Source organism: Meriones unguiculatus, chromosome 10 (genome assembly GCF_030254825.1).
Source record: "Meriones unguiculatus strain TT.TT164.6M chromosome 10, Bangor_MerUng_6.1, whole genome shotgun sequence".
NCBI classification, from domain to species: domain Eukaryota; kingdom Metazoa; phylum Chordata; class Mammalia; order Rodentia; family Muridae; genus Meriones; species Meriones unguiculatus.
The window spans coordinates 60,039,327-60,059,024 of NC_083358.1; the positions used below are offsets into that span (position 1 = coordinate 60,039,327).

Here is a 19,698-nt window from a genome sequence, read left to right on the forward strand (position 1 = left end):
TCAACATCTACTTCTCAGGAGTTCCTGTTCCCATGCATGTCACAGTATTTAATTCCCTCCGAAGAGTTGACTACATAGGTAGCTGGATAAAGCCCCTTTTCCCCTCCAGATTTTTCCATGACTTTGCAAACTCATCAACAATTGAGCACAAAGACAGGCAGAGTCACACTGGAATGCTGTGACAGAACCATCAGATGACATGGGACTCAGCCTCTTCTGTTTGTGCCCGAACAGTGAACAGCAAAAGTGAACAGAATTCACATCCAAGCCGGCGTGGCCTGAGAGAGACTTGACACTCAGACAACTGATAGAAAATGCCAATGAAACATCTAACAACAGCTGTTTCTTTGCTCTTCTTTGCCCTCTCTGGGGTCCTGGGGATACCAGAGATCTCATGCAAAAATGGAAAAGGTCAACCTGTGGACTGGTAGGTAAACAAAGCCAGGCAATTGGTGTGTGCAAATAGAAAGCCGGGGTACGTCTGTGATGACGCTAAGGAAAACTTTGGATGGGTTGGCAGGGTGCTTCATGCATCCATGAAGTTCTAGGCTCAGACCCCAGCACCACATAAACTGGGCAGGATGGCAATGTAATCTCAGTAGGAAGGTGGAGAGTTCAAGGCCATCCTTGGCAACAAAGTGAGTTCTAGCTTAGCCAGGCTTATAGGAGACCTTGTCTTAAATAAATCAATAGATAAATTAATTAACTAAAAAGAAGGGGACTTAAAGTGTGCCTGTGGGCTCAGTTCCCAGGCAGAACTGGCTGTTGAGCGTGTGAGTTACCCCTGAAAAGGCGGCAAATAGCTTTCTGGAGCCTGAGTCAGTGCTCCTGGCAGCTGGGGGGGGGGGGGGAGAAGGCTGGGAGGCAGAGTGGGGCTCAGCTGATAACAGTCACTGGTAATTTCTTTCATTGCATGTACCCTTCCTGAGATACCAAGCTGAGAAAGCATATGTTTTGTTTTTGTTTTTGTTTTTGTTTTCTAAAACTGAGGCATTCTTCTAATGGGGACAAGAAGTATTTGATGGAGCCCAGCATCGTTTGGTTTACTTTTGTTCACAAGACAGCCCAAACAGCAGGCAGGAGCATGTCAGAGGTTACTGGTCTCTGTCGCAGTGTCAAGCATGAACCTTACTATGTGATTGTGGGGAGATGTACCTTGGAACTTTGGCCATTTTTCCAGTCTCTAACTCTGCTGTTTCGGTCTGTCATGGAGGTTAACATGATTGTGTGACTCTCAAGCCAAAGAGCATCAATCAGTTCAGTCTTTCAGCATTTATGAGCTCTTACTAGGCTCGGCCCTGGGTTTTAAAGACAGAGATATGAACAAAACATAATTCCTACCTTCAAGGATCTCAGATCTGTGGGATGGACATGGGGCATTAGAAATCACATAGTCTGGAAGGCTTCTTTGAAGAAATAACTTCAAGCTAAGTTTTAAGAATAATTATGACGTTGTTTTAAAAATAAGAGGAAGACTAGCCAGGCACGGTGGTGCATGCCTTTAGTCCCAGCACTCAGGAGGCAGAGGTAGGAACATCTCTGAGTTTGAGGCCAGTCAGGTCTATAGAGCAAATTCCAAAACAACCAGGGCTACACAGAGAAACCCTGTCTTAAAAAAACCACCAAACAAAGACAATGATAATAATAATAATAATAATAATAATAATAATAATAATAAACATGCCATGACAGCCTGGGAAAATAGAGGATCAAAGAATTAGTGCAGAAGTGAGAGATCAAGAGGCAGCATGGAAAGTGTGGCACTTGGAGTGATGCCTGTGCAAAGGTGTCTACAGACGAAACTGCAATGGGAGGAGTAGGCCAAGTCATGATGGGCTTTGTGGGCTGTGCTTTGGAATTTGAACCTGATGTTGAAAAGGAACTACTGAAGGACTTGGAGCAAGACTGAGATACAATCACCCAGGAAGAATGACCGATAGTACTGCTGTCACCTAGGGACAGTGGCGAAGTAACAGTCTTCAGGTGCTCTTTGATAGAAATTTTTCTTTGTCACAACTGAATATGAATATTACTTAGCAACAAATGTCCAAAAAAAAAGCATAGCTGCTCAGCAGAAAAGTTGCTGAAGTGTCACAGAGTCAGCGTGTTTCCTGCCACACGTGAGGAACTGGCCTTGTGAATAAGAAGGCAGGACGCAGCGACAGAAGTGTAGGTCTACAGAGAGCCAAGCAGGTGACGCTCTTGGGCAGGCTGTTGCATTGTGACGGTGTGTAGTATACCATGCTTGGCTCACTGAGTCTCTTGGGGGTTAATTACAGGGTTTTGTGCCTTTATAATGCATTTGGCTAGACCAGCAGTTTTTAAATTAGGGAGAATTACCTTGGGCAGCTTTTGACAAGGTCTAGAGACAGCTTTGACTGTCACAACTTTGACATGCTATCGGCATCTAAAAAGTAGAGGGTCAGACACCCTACAGGACACAAGCCAGCTCAGTAGAAATTAACTTGATCAAAATGGGGCTAGAGCACAAAAAAAGCCAGGCTGGTGATCCAAGGCAGGCTGAATGTGACACAGGCCCAACATTTGTCCTCACTGTGAAATATTCAACAGAGATAGCAAGCATAAAACAACAGATACAGGAAGAAATGGCCTGATTCAAATACTTAATGAGCAAATCCTGAGTCCAGAGCATTCTGAGAAACTGAGCTGAAGAGTGTTGCTGAGGACCAAGCCTCAAGGAAGCCCCCACCTCTTCTAAAGCTTACACACAAGGCCCACACCTACCTGACTAGCCCCAAGGAGACCAGGCACTAAGCAGCGTGAGGAGAGCGAGCCCAAGACTCCTCCGGTGCAGCCTAGACCTTGACCTTCTCTCTCCTGTGACCACTGAGACTGTGGGACAACAGAGCTCTCAATACACATGAGCTTTCATTTCAGCAGCCCCAGCCACCAGGCTGGCTAATGTCGTAGAACAGACCATCCACACCAAGCTTGTCTTCCCCAGAAAAAGGCAAAAAGAAGAGAGAGAGAAATAGGCAGAAGCCTTGAGTATTTCCTTTCCTTAGAGGCCTCCTATAAAATACTGTGAATCCTGTATTTAAGTGTTTGGCACAGAGCGACATCAGAGAAGCAGTCAATGAATGACAGCAATTCCTAACTATTTTCTTTTTCTTTTTTTTTTTTTTCTGTAAAAGCACTTATACAAATACTCAATATTTTTATTCAGAAAAAAAGAAAAAAAAAAACTGAAAGCAACAGAAAAACGTCCAGGTCACTTGCAGTATCGGTCAGCTTTCAATTCGGCTCTCCTGTCCAGAAGCGTCTCATGCAAAAGTCCATCTTTCCGAGCCTTTTTAAGAATTTTACTATCTTCTTTGCTCCTAACTATTTTCTGTGTTAGGTTTACCTTTTATAAGCTACCCAAAAGATACGGCAAAGAAGACACAGAGACCGGGCTGGAGTACATGTACCTGGACTCCACAAAGACAATGTGGCAGAAGGGCTGGCACCTGATAGACAGCAACAGGAGTGCCTTGGGAATTACCTTAGAGCAGCTGTATGAAGCGTATACCTCCAAGGTAGGTTACAGTCAATCATTTGTGGAGATCATAAAAAGTATGTGAACAGTAGCTAAACCTTCAGCTGAAAAGCATCTTCTAAACATATATACGTATATATATGTAAATATATATGATTTTTTTTTTACACATTACATATTAACCCCAGAAACTTGAGATAGACTCATTGTGAACTAGGCTAGGGCAGCTGAATAAATCTGACCAAGGCTTTACTAATTAAACCAAGGCTTTAATCATAATCTACACCAATGTCAAACTGTTGGTTCGCTTTGTTAAAACAAACAAACAAAGAAGAAGCCCCAGGACATTCAAAAGAACACATGAACCAAGCAAAGAGCATCCAATTCTGTTCGCAATTCCTTTTACACAAAGGATGTGCCTAGCCGACATACCTGGCCAGGAGGGCTTCCATCTTTTAATCCCAGACTAACCAAGAACTGTCTCATCCCACTGCTGGGCACTCAACTCCACAAACTGACGCAATGAGTTAATCATCGCAAAGGGAACCAAGAGGGGTTGGGATATATAAGTCATTGATATAACAACCTTTGATTAAAACAAAACAAAAATCAAAACAAAACAAAAAATAAAAATTCCTCACAGTCTGGCACCAAGTACAGCAGCAGCACTGGGCAAGATGTGACTTGATTGCTTACTGAAGTCTACAGGCTGTCAGACCTTTGCCAAGTCACTCACCTGGGTAAGCGCGCTCTCCTGCCGCCAGGCACTACAGATCTGAGAGCACTGCGCCGTGAGTTATAGATATTTGAGTGCTGGTGACTTAAGTAAAAGTTCCTTGGAGTCCCCCTTTTAATTAATTCTTTTCAGCAGAGGAGGCAGACCGCTAAGGCTTTAGCTTCAGACCTGGCTGATACCCAAGTGAAGATGAAGCCTGCAACCTGGACTTAGGTAATAAACTGACTGAAGACCCAAGTCAGCAGGCCTGCTGCCTCAGGGTGGCCAGCCCTGCGGCATTACAGGAGCCATCTGCTTCACAGTGACTGCTTTCCAAACAGGATGACAAGGAAGACCGGGCAGTAAATGACACACAGCTCCACTCCACAAGTGCGTCCCCTGACAGTAACTGCGGACATGTTTGAAATGACTGTCTATGCTCCGCTAGGTCCATGCTGGGCTTTCTGTCTGTTTTATATCGTAGTGTTGAGCACGGGACTGCCTTAGCTCGTAGTTCCACGGCAAGCCTACCTGAACATTCAATCGGGGCTGTCACTGTGTGTGGTGACGTTCATGTTACCCATCTGCCACTAAAAGCAAACTCGAAGCAAAATTCCACAGTTAAAATGATTCCGTAGGCTGTGAATACAGGTGATGTGCCAAGCACTGTTTTAGGTGTTTTCTTCAAGGTTGTTTAATCTCAACAACAAGCCTGTTTTGAATAACCAGACTATTATGTAAAATAAAAACTGACTGAGCAGCTTCTGCTTCCAAGGTCGTTGGTGGGAACTCATTAGTGAGGAAATAAACCCCTACACTGTTCTCATCTCTGTCCCAGGGACTCCTGGAGCAGACAAGAGAAAAGGATAACATCACCAAGCCACTGTCATTCACCTCAGTTGGAGTAGCTGACCATTAGATTCTTAGGCTAACAGATACCAATAATGACCTGGGGCATTTCTTTCACCTGCTTAGCAAAACAGAAACAAGCGCAAGAGTCAGGTGTAGTTCACGCTTATAATCCTTAACATCAAGGAGGACAGTTGAGGCAGGAGGATTACCATGAGTTCAAGGCCTGCTTGGGATATATGTGACTTCCAGGCTCATCTGAGTTAGACTAACAACTTACCCACCCTCACCCTAAAACTAAGCAGAGTGTGTGAGAAATGAAAGGGAAGTTAGGACACAGCGTAATGACAATGGAAAAGCACCGGTGTTTGAATGAAAACGCGCACACACACGGTGCTTGGAGCGCTTGCTTCTAGGAAGGAGAATATCAGGAAAGGGCTGCTTTCCACGCCTGGTTGGCTCAGAGAAGACAACAACGTAGCAAACGGCACGTACGTGTGACTGGGTGTTCACTGGAAGGCAGAACTATCTGCCCCCAGTGACAGAGAACTGTCTACTCTACCCTTTGACCTCGTATTGATCCTCTAATGGCAGAGGGATGTAAGACCAGATCAACTAATTTTGCATCACAAATGTCAAGGTGACTGGGTCCAACAGCCTGGTTACACCTGAATCGTTTTTTATTCTTTTACTTTGGCAAGTAAGGCCCCTCCAGTCTTTAATAACCCAATCACTTTGCGCTGGCTTGCCCTTGCCTAACTCTATCTCCTGATAGACTATGGTCAGAAAACAACCCCCTCTGTCCAGCACCAATAATCAAGACAGTGGTTGGCTGCTTGACATGTGGGCTCAAGGAATAGCGCTGGGCCTCGGGACATGGTTCAGAGCGTCATGTGCTTGCCGTGTGAGCATGAGGAGGTCAGAGCCAAATTCGACGCCATGCCAGCACCATCAGCACTATGCAGTACAGACAACAGACCTCCGGGATTTGATGGCAGCCGCCTTAGCTGTGCCAGTAAGATCCTGGTTCAGTCGGAGAACCTATCTCAAAGTAAGATGGAGAAGTAATGGAAGACCCCCAACATTGCCTTCTGACGTTCAACATGCGCCTGCTCTGTCAAATGCACCCACAGAGACACACACCATCTATGAGAAAAAGCCTCCTTGTGTAGCCTAGGCCGGTCAGCTAGTCTCCAACTCATGACACGCACACCTTGATAATGCTATGATTACAGCTATATGCCACCAGGCCTACCCTTGCCCACTCTGTAATCGTTCCCAGTTATCAGGAGCATCTTTTCCTACCAAGGCTGCAACCAATTTAGCCATAGCTGTCTGCTACATTCCCATGTGTAATAATAAACATCATCTACTGTGAAATAAATCTCCTCACCAGATCATCCTTCTGTGTGGCACCTAGAAGGCACACATATAGCCTTGTTGCCATAGTCAAAGCCAGCTCACAGTAACTGTCAGAAGTCCAAGGAGAAGGATGCATTACCATTCTGCAGCTGTGGTTGATTTTTTTAAAAAATGAGGCTAAGAAAACAGTGTACTTTCCTGGGAATGCCAAAACTGAGCATCTAAAACTATACTACACATGTTTAAGTGGGTTTAGATTACCTCAAATAATTAACTTCAAGACATCCATTATTGACTTTTCTATCTGAGGAAATGACAGGATTTTTTTTTTAAAGGAACCCATTTTCCCTTACTGCTTTTAGTATGTCACTGAGGCTTTTTTTTTTTTCAATGTCAGCATCATTGGATTCAATAAAAGTCACTGCATCATGATACAGATGAAATGGAACCATCCAGAACAAATATAAGAAGTTCCCATAACATGACAAAAAGACGCTGTCAAAATAATAGCTTTCCTTTGACTTAGAGATTAAGTGATGCGCTTGGAGAATCTTACCAGAAAAAATCCAATAGCACACATTAAATGTTACCACTTTCTCTAAACAGGAAAGTATTGGGGTAGGAAAGTGATATGGCACTGAGAAATGGTTTGAGGGGGAAAAAACAATTCTCATATGAGAGAGGAAGGGAGCAGGTAACGAGGAATCCTGATTAAATCCAAAGCCATGAGAAGGCAGTAAGGCTTGACACAGGCAGAGAAAATCAGGTCCAGAGAGCCTGCTCCACACTGCGCCTGTAACACCAGTAGAAAAAAACCCAGATGTAATCATTGGCTGGTTATTCCAACTTCATTTCCTGAACAAATAATTGAGCACTCTCTTATCACACACTGGTTGCTTAATCAGAAACCTGCTTCCAAAACAACTAAGAAGAAAATGGAAGTCTCATCCTCACTCACAGATCCCATAGGGCTTGTGCCACCTGTGGCTAAACTGTGTGCAGGAGCTGAGGAGACAACTTGGCCATGAAAGCACTTGCCGTTCATGCAGGAGGATCTGAGTTTGAGCCCCGGTACCCAGGGGGGAAAAAAGCCAGGAAAATGCCAGTAATCCCAGAGCTGAGGAAGTGGGGTGGACCCTGAGGGTTGTTGGCAAGTCAGCCTATTCCATTTGGCTAGTTTGAGGACAGGAAAAATAGCCAAGGTTGTTCTCTAGACCACACACACACACACACACACACAGAGAGAGAGAGAGAGAGAGAGAGAGAGAGAGAGAGAGAGAGAGAGAGAGCACAGACATGCATACAAACATGCACGCACACATACACACATGAAATCTTCATGGTTGAAATAGACTGCCCCCTTCCATCTTGCATGTCATGGAATCCATGCTCCTGTGGGTGATTTCTCACATGTATTAATGAAAGCTCTACGCTGCAGGCTGGATAGTTGATAGAAAGAGTGAGACTTGTGCCATTATAACCCTTACACGTTCTTGCAGAGCAATGCCACAGCCTATCTACTATACAACGACGGTGTCCCTAAGTCTGTGACTTACAGCAAGAAGTATGGACACACCAAAGGTACGTCCATGGCTCTTGGCTTCTCTTTTCCATTGGGAACCAACATTTTCTTAAACCTTTCTTCTTTAATATCCTCATATTCCACATTAAAAAGACGACTTTTGTTTCTTATGGCTTATTCTGACTTACTGAGATATGGTTTCTATATGGCAGGTTACAAAATAATTACATGACTTTACATGCCAATGCCCTTTTCAGAAATTCCATTTTTTTTCATTTTTTAAATTTATTTAATTTATTCACTTTTTATTCCAGCTGTAGCTTCCTCATCGCCTCCCAATCCCTCCCTCGCTCCCTCATCTCCTCCCATGCCACTCGCCAAGTCCACTGATAGGGGAGGTCCTCCTCCCCTTCCCTCTGACCCTAGCTTATCAGGTCTCATCAGGACTGGCTGCACTGTTTTCCTCTGTGGCCTGGTAAGGCTGCCCCCCCCAGGGGGAGGTGATCAAAGAGCCAGCCACTGAGTTCATGTCAGAGACAGTCCCTGTTCCCCTTACTGTGGAACCCACTTGGACACTGAATTGCCATGTGCTACATCTGTGCAGGGGTTCTAGGTTATCCCCATGCATGGTCCTTGGTTGGAATACCAGTCTCAGAAAAGACCCCTAGGCTCAGATTTTTTGGTTTCCAATTTATTTTTTTATATTTAAAAAAAATGTGCTTTAAAGCAAGCACCCAAGTACTGATTGCTCAAATATCAGCTATAAACACACACACTCATACACACACACACACACACACACACAATCTATCTCTCTATCTATCTATCTATCTATCTATCTATCTATCTTTGTTTCTAGCTTTAAAGTTTTTATAGAAATTTAACATATACATTGTTATATATTGTTGCTTTGTACAGTAATTCTTATCATATTTATTTTTGTTATTTTCTATTAACAAACTGTATGTAAGTATATGTGTTATAGAAAAATTTTAAATGTAGCTAAACAAAAAAACCCGGTAATCCTGATGCTCAGTAGATTATAAAACCATTATACTTACTATTTTTCAACTTAGTATATGACAAATAACTTCCATGGTAATTAATGTCCTCCATAATGTTCCAAACCCCAGGATCTTCAAAGAAGCCACCAAGAACAGCAGGCGACTGCAAAGTACATATAGTGTCTAATAAAGACATCCACTACCCTGAAATGAGTGGATGAAATTTTTCAGAAGATACTGAAAATTAGTATTTTAGAAAATATTTTGAAATGTAACGGTTGGCAGTGAATAAATTTAGGTTTATCAATACACAGCAAACCTAACATATCATCAAGGTGCACTTTGCCATAAGGCAGCTAATTTGCAATCTCTGATTAGGAATGGTCACAAACACCAATAATTCCAGCACTGCAGAGGCTGAGGCAGGGACACTGTCGTGAGTGTAAGGCCAGCCTGGGCTACAGTATGAGGCTCTGTCTACTCCTGACCCCCCCCCCCACATAGATCATTCATGAAGCCTGGAAACTTTGTGAGCATTGGAAGCTTTCGCTCTCGTTGCTGCCCTTGGGTACCCTTGCTGGCATGGAACCCAGTTGCATTTAGAACATGCCAGAGTTTTCACCCTCAACTCCAAGTGGCCTCTGATCCTCCCCACTCCAACCCGTTAGTTGCAGCAAGGGTTTAGGGAAATAAAAGAGAAGTTGGGGCTCCATTTTGTCCACGGGCACCTAATACCCAGGAGGCTGTGATGCCACGGTCATGAGACCCAGCAGGCAACAGAATGGCCACGGTCTCCACACAGTGTGCTTTCTCACAGTGGACTCTGAAAAAGCAAGTCAACAGGCATTTGAGTGATTTGCCGGAGTGTTCGTATGCGAACTAGAAAGTCTTGCTAACCCACTGTACATTCATAAACACCAAAAATGTACTGGACTGAGGTCTTTCTGCCATGTCACAAGCTGATGACAATCTATTTTCTTCTTTTGTGGCTTTCATCTTAGTAGGCTCTCTGGATTTTTTTAAAAACACACTCAACAAGGATGCTTTTGGGTGTCCACCTGTTTTGCTTTGTTTTGTTTTATTTTGTTTTGTTTGTCTCTTTTAAATCAGATCTGTAGAAACTGGGTTACCCTTCTCCAATAAATGAGCTGCGGTCTCTTAAAACAGAGCTGCCAGGTCCTCCTTTGTTTGCTACTGTGTCCCTTAACTGGCTTTTAGCAGCCCTTTGAAAGTAACTCAGCTGCGCAGCAGTGAAGACTGTAGCTGAAGCCTGCCAGGTGACTACATGTTTAACACAATCAAATTTCAATTTAGAGACTTTGCCAAGCTAGTTTCAACATGGAATCACTCTTACCTCTTCATGAAGGGTCAGCCATGGCTCCCCTTCTTCAGTGGGGGTTCACCATGATATGTAACTGAGTTGTTACTGAAGTCCTTGAAAAATGAGCATGATAATTATCTCAAGGGCCTAAGAAAACATTAGCCTAGAGTGTAAGCAGGCTTCAGTAGCACAGCTTTGAACTGTATTTGAGAGGGAATCTGTTTTCTAATTTGTCCAAATCAAATGTGTTTCTTTGGTAGGTGTACTGGTATGGAACAGACTGCAGGGGTTCTGGCTGATTCATTCTGTTCCTTGGTTTCCTCCAGTTCCAGAAGACGGCTATAGTTATCCAAGCTCAGGGAGACGAAACGCACAAAATGGCATCTGCATCACTTTCAAATATGACCAATTCGAAGAAATAGGTAATGCTGGCCTACGTCACAGAGGCAGCGTGGGAAAGGGGGAAGCAGGAGCCATGTAAATGAGTGTGCCACGCCACCTGTTAAGCTAGCCACAGACGCACAGACGCTCTGATGCCTGGCTCCTCAGACGGTCTGTGCAGTTCCGGGTCTATAAATGACATTGTTGAACTTGACCAGGGGTAATAGTTTCGAATTAATTCAGGGGACAGATGAGTAACAATGAATGGATGGGGCAGGTGGATGGTCCGTGAGTACCAGGAACAATGACAAACGTGGGTGTTGACTTTCCCTTGGCTGCCTTCAGAGGCCTCAACACCACCTTAAATGCACAGAAATACAAGACTACCTGATCAGAGGTCTCTGTTTCATGGGAAACTAGAAACCGTGTGTGTGTGTGTAAGACACAACCCCTTATTTTGAATGTAAGTTCAGTGTTAGTTTTTTCAGACCAAACATTGCTTTCATACCATCAACATCATACCTCAGCACCATATGAATTTCTAAGATCTCACTCACACTCAAATAGCCCAAAATGCTTCTATTTGGCAAACTGTGGTGTAAAAGTAAGAAAAGACAGTGTGTTTGACCTCCAGGTATAGGAAGCTTAGAAAATGTTTATCACCTAATTTTCACCTTAAGCCTTTGTAATTAGTCAGGGTTCTCTAGAGGAACAAAACTGATTGTGTGTGTGTGTGTGTGTGTGTGTGAGAGAGAGAGAGAGAGAGAGAGAGAGAGAGAGAGAGAAACAGAGAGAGAGAAACAGAGAGAGACAGGGAGAGAGAGCTTTATTAAAGTGGCTTACAGCTAATCCAACGATGGCTGTCTACCAACACAAAGTCTACAAATGCAGTAGTTGGCCCTAGCTATCTCGGCTGGCCTTCTACATATGCGCGAACCCCAAAGTAAGCTCTAATTTCAGTGGAGGATTGAACTTGACACTGAGAGTGAAGAAGGCAAGCAGGCAAAGAGAGAAGCTTCCTTCTTTCAAGTCCTTCATATAGGAGGCCCCCAGGAAGTGTGGCCAGATTGAAGGTAGATTGTCCCCTTCCAAAAGATCCAAATTAAAGGTGAGTGTCCCCATCTCAAATGACTATGAAAGATCCCTCACAGGTGAACGCAACTGCTGGGGATTTGGTTGATTCTAGATGTACTCACATTGACAGCTGAGAATAGCCATCACACCCCTCATTTAAGTAGTTGGGTTCTTCCTCTAATGCGAGCGCTGAACGGTACAGAGGGGAGATGTAGAATGAGTTGGTTATTCTTCTAGCTAAAAGATTTCTACAAGGAATTCTCTACTCTTATATATGTACATGTAGAAAAGAAAACGCAGACCTCTGAGGCAGGGTTATCTAAGGATGAGTTTTAGCTGTAGCATCTACAAGCCTTGTAATTGTAGTATTGTGGCACAGAGTGTCAGTTAATTCATGTCAAAAATGAGGATGTTGGCAACAACAGAATTTACCGAATAATGTTATTGTGAGGATTACATGGGGAAAACATAAAACTCAGCCTTCAGAGAGGGAGGGCTTGGGTAAACTGCTTGCCAGGACCTGAGTTTGGATCCCCAGAATCCAAGTAAAGCCAAACACAGGAGCAGTGTTTCCGTAACCCCAACACTCCTACCATGAGAAGGGAGGTGGAGACAGAAACTCATGGGCCACCAGCCTCGCGTGTGCAGCAGCAACAGCAGAGAGACCACATCTTACATAAGGTAGAAGACAAGGACAAACACCTGAAGTTGTCCTATGCATGTGTCTGGCACATGCCCACAGTCACACACATATATGCATACCCATCATATATGCCTACATATACAAAAGTGTTATCTACCCTCACCCCCGAAAAGACTAAAAAATACATAAAACCATAAAAAAATACGTGGAAAGTAGGAATGTTCAACAGGCTTTAATTACTTTAAAGGCATTTCAAGGCTGTTACTTTAAAAAAAGGGGGGGGTGGCAGGGAGGCACAATTGGTGAGTCTTTTGTTTCTGTATTTTAATTCACACACACACAGAAAAAAAACCATAATATGAGTAAGCATTTTCATTTGAGTTTAAGTTCTCAGCTTTTCTTTATTGTCTCTTGATTTAGATTCTCAGCTCTTGGTCTCCCAACCGAACATCTACAGTTGTTTCATCCCAACCACCTTTCACTGGGAACTCATCTACATGCCCAAGCTGTGTGCCAAGTCCAGCTCCTCATCGATCCCTCGCCGGCGCCTCACCATACTTCAGTCAGTGCACGGACATGATTTCCTCCATTTTGCGAAGTCTGGTTCTTATAGTGACGGTATGAAGAACTATCGCCAAAGGGCATGTCCATTGGAATCGTTGTGCGTCACCTCAAGAAAACACTCTGTTTGCTTGGGATAGAGAAGTGGAAAGAGGAGGAAGGAAATGGGAGAGAGGCTCTAGGCATCAACTCATGCATTTCCTTGCTCATGTGACTGGCAGCAGTTGCTGATTCAACTACAGAAGCAGCTCATACACATCCAACTCAAGGCCCCTGGAAAGTCAGCTCTAGATCTTCCCGGGTGTGGAGCCACAGCTATTCCTGAAATCCGCTGAAGTGATTGTTCCCTTACACAATCCCATAGTGAGAACAAAGATCATAAAGGAACAATCACTTCAGTATTGCATCCCCTCACTCTTAATCATCTTTATGCTTTTGTACCTGGCTTTGTACACATTCCAATCGCTACCACACACCCTCTCTATAACCCATCCTGGCCTCAAAAATACCTTCATTTTTTTCTACTGGATCTTCTCTGCCTTTCAAGCTTCCCACTCTCAGAGGCTCTTTCATTGTAGCTCACAGGCTTATTTAAAAACCATCCCTAGAATCTAAACTGCCCATCTCTCTGATTTTTTTTCCACCCAACTATCTTTTGAAACGATCTCAGAGCTTTCATTGGCTTGATTCTCTTCACTGTGAGTCTTGCTTCCTGTCCATAAACAGTCTGTCCCAGCCATGAATGCTTGTCTTATAAACCTTGTGGTCTACCATGCTTTTTGCTTTCTTTCTCCTTTTATATAGTACAGAGAATTTACTGCATATCTACAGCTTATGCCAGATATTAGAGAGCCAGAAACTAACAGAACAGAAAAGGACATTGCAGGTCATAACACTGACGAAAATATTCCCTTCCTAAAATGCTCTCCTTCACTGATGTTGGGAGGATAGCCTCTTGGTCTTCCTTCTGATTGAAGTCCCTTGTACCAGACCTTCTTCCATAGGAGATGAGATTGCTACATGGTTTTCTACCCCTCCTTATATCACTCTGTGTTTCATGTGCCCTCAGATGATTTCCAAGGCTGGATCTCCATCCAGACTTCTACATGAAGAGATGTACTCAGTGAATGGCCCTTTCCACGTGGAGAAAGGAGAGCCACACCAAATGCAATGTGCAATCTAATCCCCATCATCCCCACTTCCCCACTCTTTCCTTTTTTACAGTCTCCAAGACATTCCAGATTCCCTCTTTTCTATTCTTCCTCAAATCATCAAATGCATCCAGTTTCAGGTCCTTAATAACTTTCCCTTTGACCATAGTCTCTCCAACCCTATACTGCCACCATAGTCCACACCACTGTTTTAACTGAAAATCTGGTGTTTTCTACCTCGGCTGGAAGCCACCCTTCCAAGTTCATGCTAGACAGTGTCTTTCAATTGACACTTATGGCCATAAATTAATTTCCCTTCATTCTCAATTAACATTTTTTAAAAATTTTCCTAACTGACTTCAAGAAAGTCCAATCATAGTAGTATGGCTTACAAACATCCTTGAGATTGCCTCTAATTCTCCAGCCTTATTATTTCCACAAGTCTTTTCATAGCTAAAACATATATTGCTTTTTTGTGTGTGGGAGAGAAGACATTTGCAGACTACAACAATATGAAAACAATAACTTTTGTTTGCACATTGCTTTAGGATTTAGAAAATGTTTTCCCATCTACTATGTGATAATGTGGTCATGCTGTTACTGATACCAAATGCAAAGAGCAAGGCTGAATGAAAGTTTCTGCTCCCTGGGGACTTTTCAGGGATTATCTGGTTTACCTCATTCACTGTTTCTCTCCTCTTTGCCTCTAGACATCTTTACAGCCTGGATGGCTCAACAACTGAAGACGCATTTGCTAGTCCAAACCTGGCAGCGAAAGAGACAGGAGCTTCCTTCAAACTGTTCCCTCCCTTACCATGTGTACAATGTCAAGATCATTCAGACAGCTTCCAAGTATTACTTCAGTTCTCACCTTGACCACTCTAAATGGTGTGTTTCTACAAAGGACTCCAAAAATCACTGGACCTGTATTGGAGACCTAAATCGGAGCCCAACCCAAGCCTCCAGAAGTGGAGGGTTCATCTGTACCAGGAATCCGTATCTTTACCAATCATTTCATAAATTAGTTTTCGGCTATGAGTTCTGTAACTAAGCATGGAGAAAGGGTGCCTGCCCCATCCTTGAAAACACTGGCTTTGGAACTCCTTGCCTTGGATCCATTTTCCATATGTTAAAGGCAACTGAGTTCGCACAACATTTGTCCAATAAAACACCGTGGGTCTACAGTGGCCATTTTATGTTTAAATCAGTAGAAATTTGCCTCTTTTGTATTCATGGAATTAGAAGCTCAAATGATGATATGTAAATAATAATAATGAGGGGAGGAAAGAAAATATGCTCTTTCAGTTTAATCATCTTCAGTGGTCTATCTTGTGGATTAAATTTCATCTCATTCACAAAGCCCCTGACTCTTCTGTTTGTGTGTGTGCTCTCTCTCTTCCTCCTTCTCTCTCCCTGTCTCCCTCCCTCCCCTTTCATACTATTTGGCCATATGGTCATATTACCCATTAAGCCCTTCCCACTGCTTTAGAGTTTAGTCTTGTCACCTTTACAAATACTATTTACTGCTAATATATTCTTGACCTACTCACTTGAATTCTTTGTGCCTTTTTATTCTTTTTTTTGTTTTTTTCTTCATTTTTTTAATTTTAATCTATAATGGGGGGAATTATATCTGCTGATGTGCAGGTACCTACTACTGAGCTCGGCATCATGTAGCTAGCAACTGAAAGACTGGAGGAAGCCAAGCCTATAATCCCAGATATTCAGGATAGGAGACTGAGGCAGAAAGCTTGAGCACAGGTTCAAGGCAAGCTTAGACCTCGAATAAGTTCAAAGCTAGCCTGGGCAACCTAGTGAGAACTTAAGTGATAAAAGGTACAAACTCGGCTGCGGGTGCAGCTCAGTGGTAGAGCTTGGTAGAGCACATGCAAGGCCCTGAGCTGCACTCCACTTTCCCCAAAATACAGCGTAGAATGTAAAATACTGGAGCAATTTGAATTTGACCTCCAACCAATAAAAGATGACCCAAAGAAATCTTATGAATGAATTTTAGGGAGGGGGGAATTAGGTGAAGGAATAGAATGAAAACAAGGTAAGCACAGACACATGAATTCAAAGGAAATAAATGTAAACCAAGAAGCAAACACCAAGTGTAGGAATCTTAGTTTCAATATTTCTTTTTCTGGACTTCTCACCATGAAATTCATGTTATCTGAAGGGATAATAAGAAAATCACAAGATTTAGCTGCTTAATAAACTGTGAGGTGTGGGCTTTAAGATCAAAAGCTGAGAGTCAAGCCAAAGCCATCAAACACGGAGGCTACATCCAGAATTTACCGGTTGCATAGCATGCAGTCCACATTCACTACCCATTTTCTTATTTAATCTTAGAGCAATTCTCAGCAGTTTTTTTCACTATCCCCATTTTACTGACAAGTCAGCAGAGGCTTACAGAACTTCAAAAAACTTGCCTAGTATAATAGAGGTCTATTTGGCCTCTGAAGCTGTACTCTTCACTGAGATTCAAGAAGACAATAAAGGAAGTGAATAAATACAGGATTGTAATTGTCTTGGAATCTCAATATGAACCAAAGTTTGTAGGACCTAATGGTCCATGACAGGTTGTGAAAAAGTTACTTGTTTTCTTGTCAAAAACAAGTACAAGAGACAAGTATTTTGGAGGCTGTCTACCAACGTGGGAATATGAAAAGGCCTGGGGAAACAATGTTTTGATCTCACAGAAAACACCCAAGTATAGTCTCCATGAAATGGCATTGTTACTGGGAAAATTTCAAGTACAAAATGATGACTCACAGGTGGAGAGGGTCAAAACTTGATCCAGTTATACAAAGAAGGATGAGTAAAATGAATAAAAAAAAAAAACAAACCATCAGGAAGGCTAAAATGAAGAAATTCTATACATTAGGTCATTGTCCCTCAAATGATAACCCCAGAGAGTCTAGAAAGTGATACATCCCACTCTCACAAAAATAAATAAATAAAAACATAAAGACACGATAGAGTCAGATTACACAGAAACCAGAATATAGAAGCAGGAGAAGAAAGGAGGGTGCTGGCCCCTGCACACACACAGCTGAATGGTATGTTGTTTCTTCTTCTTCTTTTTCTTTTTCTTCTTCTTCTTCTTCTTCTTCTTCTTCTTCTTCTTCTTCTTCTTCTTCTTCTTCTTCTTCTTCTTCTTCCCCCTCCTCCTCCTCCTCCTTCTGTTCCCCCTCCTCCTCCTCCTCCTCTCCTTCTCCTCTTCTTCTTCTAACTTTTTATTGATTCTTTATGAATTTCACATCATGCACCCCAATCCCACACATCTCCTGGTCCCTTCATAACCACCTTTCACCCTTGAAACCTCTCCCCAAGAACAAAACAAAAACAAAACAAAACAAGCAGACAAAGCATCTCACCATGGAAGCTGTGGTGCCACCATGTGTCACACTGTATACTCTTTTACCCAAACCACTTTACTTACAAATGTTCGTTGCAATGAGCCATTGGTCTGGTTCGAAGCCTCTGGCTTCTGATACACCTAGATCCTCACCAGGACTCCTCTTGGCTATCCTATTGCTGCCCTGTGTCATGAAGATCCTGCAGCTTTGGATCTGCAGGCCCAGCCCCTGCACAGGCTCCAGCAATTCATAGATGGAATGGACATTAGGGTGGACCAACTCAGAGCCCTGGAGCTGAGCCTGGTTTGAAGCTGAGTTGGTCAGCTCACCAGCTCCCCTGAACCCAGGATCACCAGGACCAGTTCTCCTGCTTTGCCCAAGAGAGTGGGCTAGCTCTCCCACTCTCCTGCCATTTGGAGTCCAACTCTCCCAAGGCCACACCATCAGGGCCAGCTCTACTCTGCTGCCCAGGCAAGTTGCTGGGCCCCACTTCCAGGGTGCTGAAACTCTGCTGTTCCCCCACCCTCAGGGTCAATGGCATGGCTTCTGATCAAGGAGAGATGGAAATATTCAACCTCCCTAAAGAAAGGAAGAAAGTAGACATCTTATTGGTCCCAGTCCTGGGAGGAGGAAACATGTCTGTATTTCTTTGTGTTGGTAGGGTATGTGATGGAGTTTAATGCCAGATGTAATGAAACAATGCTCTCTCTCAAGCACATCCTACAGGAAGTTTTGAGAAATGTCTTCAAAGGATGACATCATTAGAAGGAATCTGAAATACTTCAGACTACCAGGAACATTTCCATTAATTTCTCTTTGGAAGAAAGGGGGAATATAGGACATAATAATGAATTAAATTTGAGTCTTAAACCATGGTTTAAATATTGGGATGAGGGGCAGTGGGACGGCGCAGCAGATAAAAGTGCCTATATAGCAAGCTCAGCAACCTGAGCTCAGTTTCCACAGCTGGAGGAGAGAACCAGCTCCCAGACATTACTGAATGTGTACACATGCACGCACGCACACACACACACACACAGAGAGAGAGAGAGAGAGAGAGAGAGAGAGAGAGAGAGAGAGAGAGAGAAATAAAGTAAAAATTAAAATAAGGGACTAGAAAGATAACTCGGAAATTAAGAACACTGACTGCTCGCACAGGAGACCTGGGTTTACTCCCCAGCACCACATAGCAGCTCACAACAGTCTGCAACTCCAGTTTTAGAGGATCCTATACCCTCTTCTGGGCTTCAAGGACACCCGCCACACACATGGTACACAGTCATTTTTGCAGCCATGCAGCAATACAACTGGCATTTGACAAGCTCACTTAGGACCTGAGTGACCGGAATAGCGACTGTTCACTGAAAGTTATGATTAAAAAATCCTTCGTGGGGCTAGGAAGATGACTCAGCAGGTCAAAGCCTTTGTTGTGGGCCTGACAACCTAAGTTTTGAGCCCATTTGCTTGTAATCCTAGTACTCCTGTAATGAAATAATAAGATGGGAGGCAGAGACAGTAGAATCTAACCGGAGCTTGTAGGCTAGCTAGCCTGAGGTAGAGCACACAGTTGTCAGCAAAGAAGCCCTGACTCAAAGTAGAAGGATACCAAAAACGGGTGCTGTGGCAGAAATGTACTCTCAGATACAAACACATATATACACAACAAACACACATGCATGTACAAAATAACAAAATTAATATCTAAAAATACTTTATATTTGAATTTTTATCAGAAACTGCCACTGACTTACAAAATCTCGACTGGATACAGTTCAGTCAAGATTGCTATAAAACAACTTTAGGACATGCTCCCTACAATTAGGTTACTGTCCCGGGACAACAAATGAAAGCAAGGACTTCTTAAAGTGTAATGGTCTTTGAGGAACACAGAAGGTAGATAAATGGCATCTTAATTTTCAAAGCTGGATAGAAAAGATGGTATGTCTCAAGTACATGTCACAATTTGAATCTTCAGTGGATTTTTCAGGAGCCGGATTATACGTATGGAGAAAACTATAATCCAGAGAGCCTACAGCATGGACCAGCTTGTCTGAGAATCAGGCATCTCAGAGGCGATGGAGATGGACCCCACAGACTCACACAAGCTAGGTAAGAACACAACCTCTGAGCTATATCCACATCCTGAAACATCTCCAGATACCTCATTTCTGTTTATGACAAGTGTTTTAACACTGCTATGTTATGAAATTGTCAAAGGTATAGTCTCCTTAGATGGCAAAACTCAAAAGCCTTT

At 43.1% G+C, this 19,698-nt stretch overlaps 1 protein-coding gene across 1 annotated transcript; it reads left to right on the forward strand.

The window, feature by feature from the left end:
- Positions 1–131: 131 nt before the first annotated feature.
- Positions 132–15,397, forward strand: Dnase2b (deoxyribonuclease 2 beta). The gene is made up of 6 exons (XM_060393279.1): positions 132–427; positions 3,362–3,539; positions 7,925–8,006; positions 10,533–10,694; positions 12,791–12,988; positions 14,793–15,397. Exons 1-6 carry the CDS (start codon positions 315–317, stop codon positions 15,131–15,133), a joined length of 1,074 nt encoding a protein of 357 aa, XP_060249262.1. The 5' UTR covers positions 132–314; the 3' UTR covers positions 15,134–15,397.
- The last annotated feature ends 4,301 nt before the right edge of the window (positions 15,398–19,698 follow it).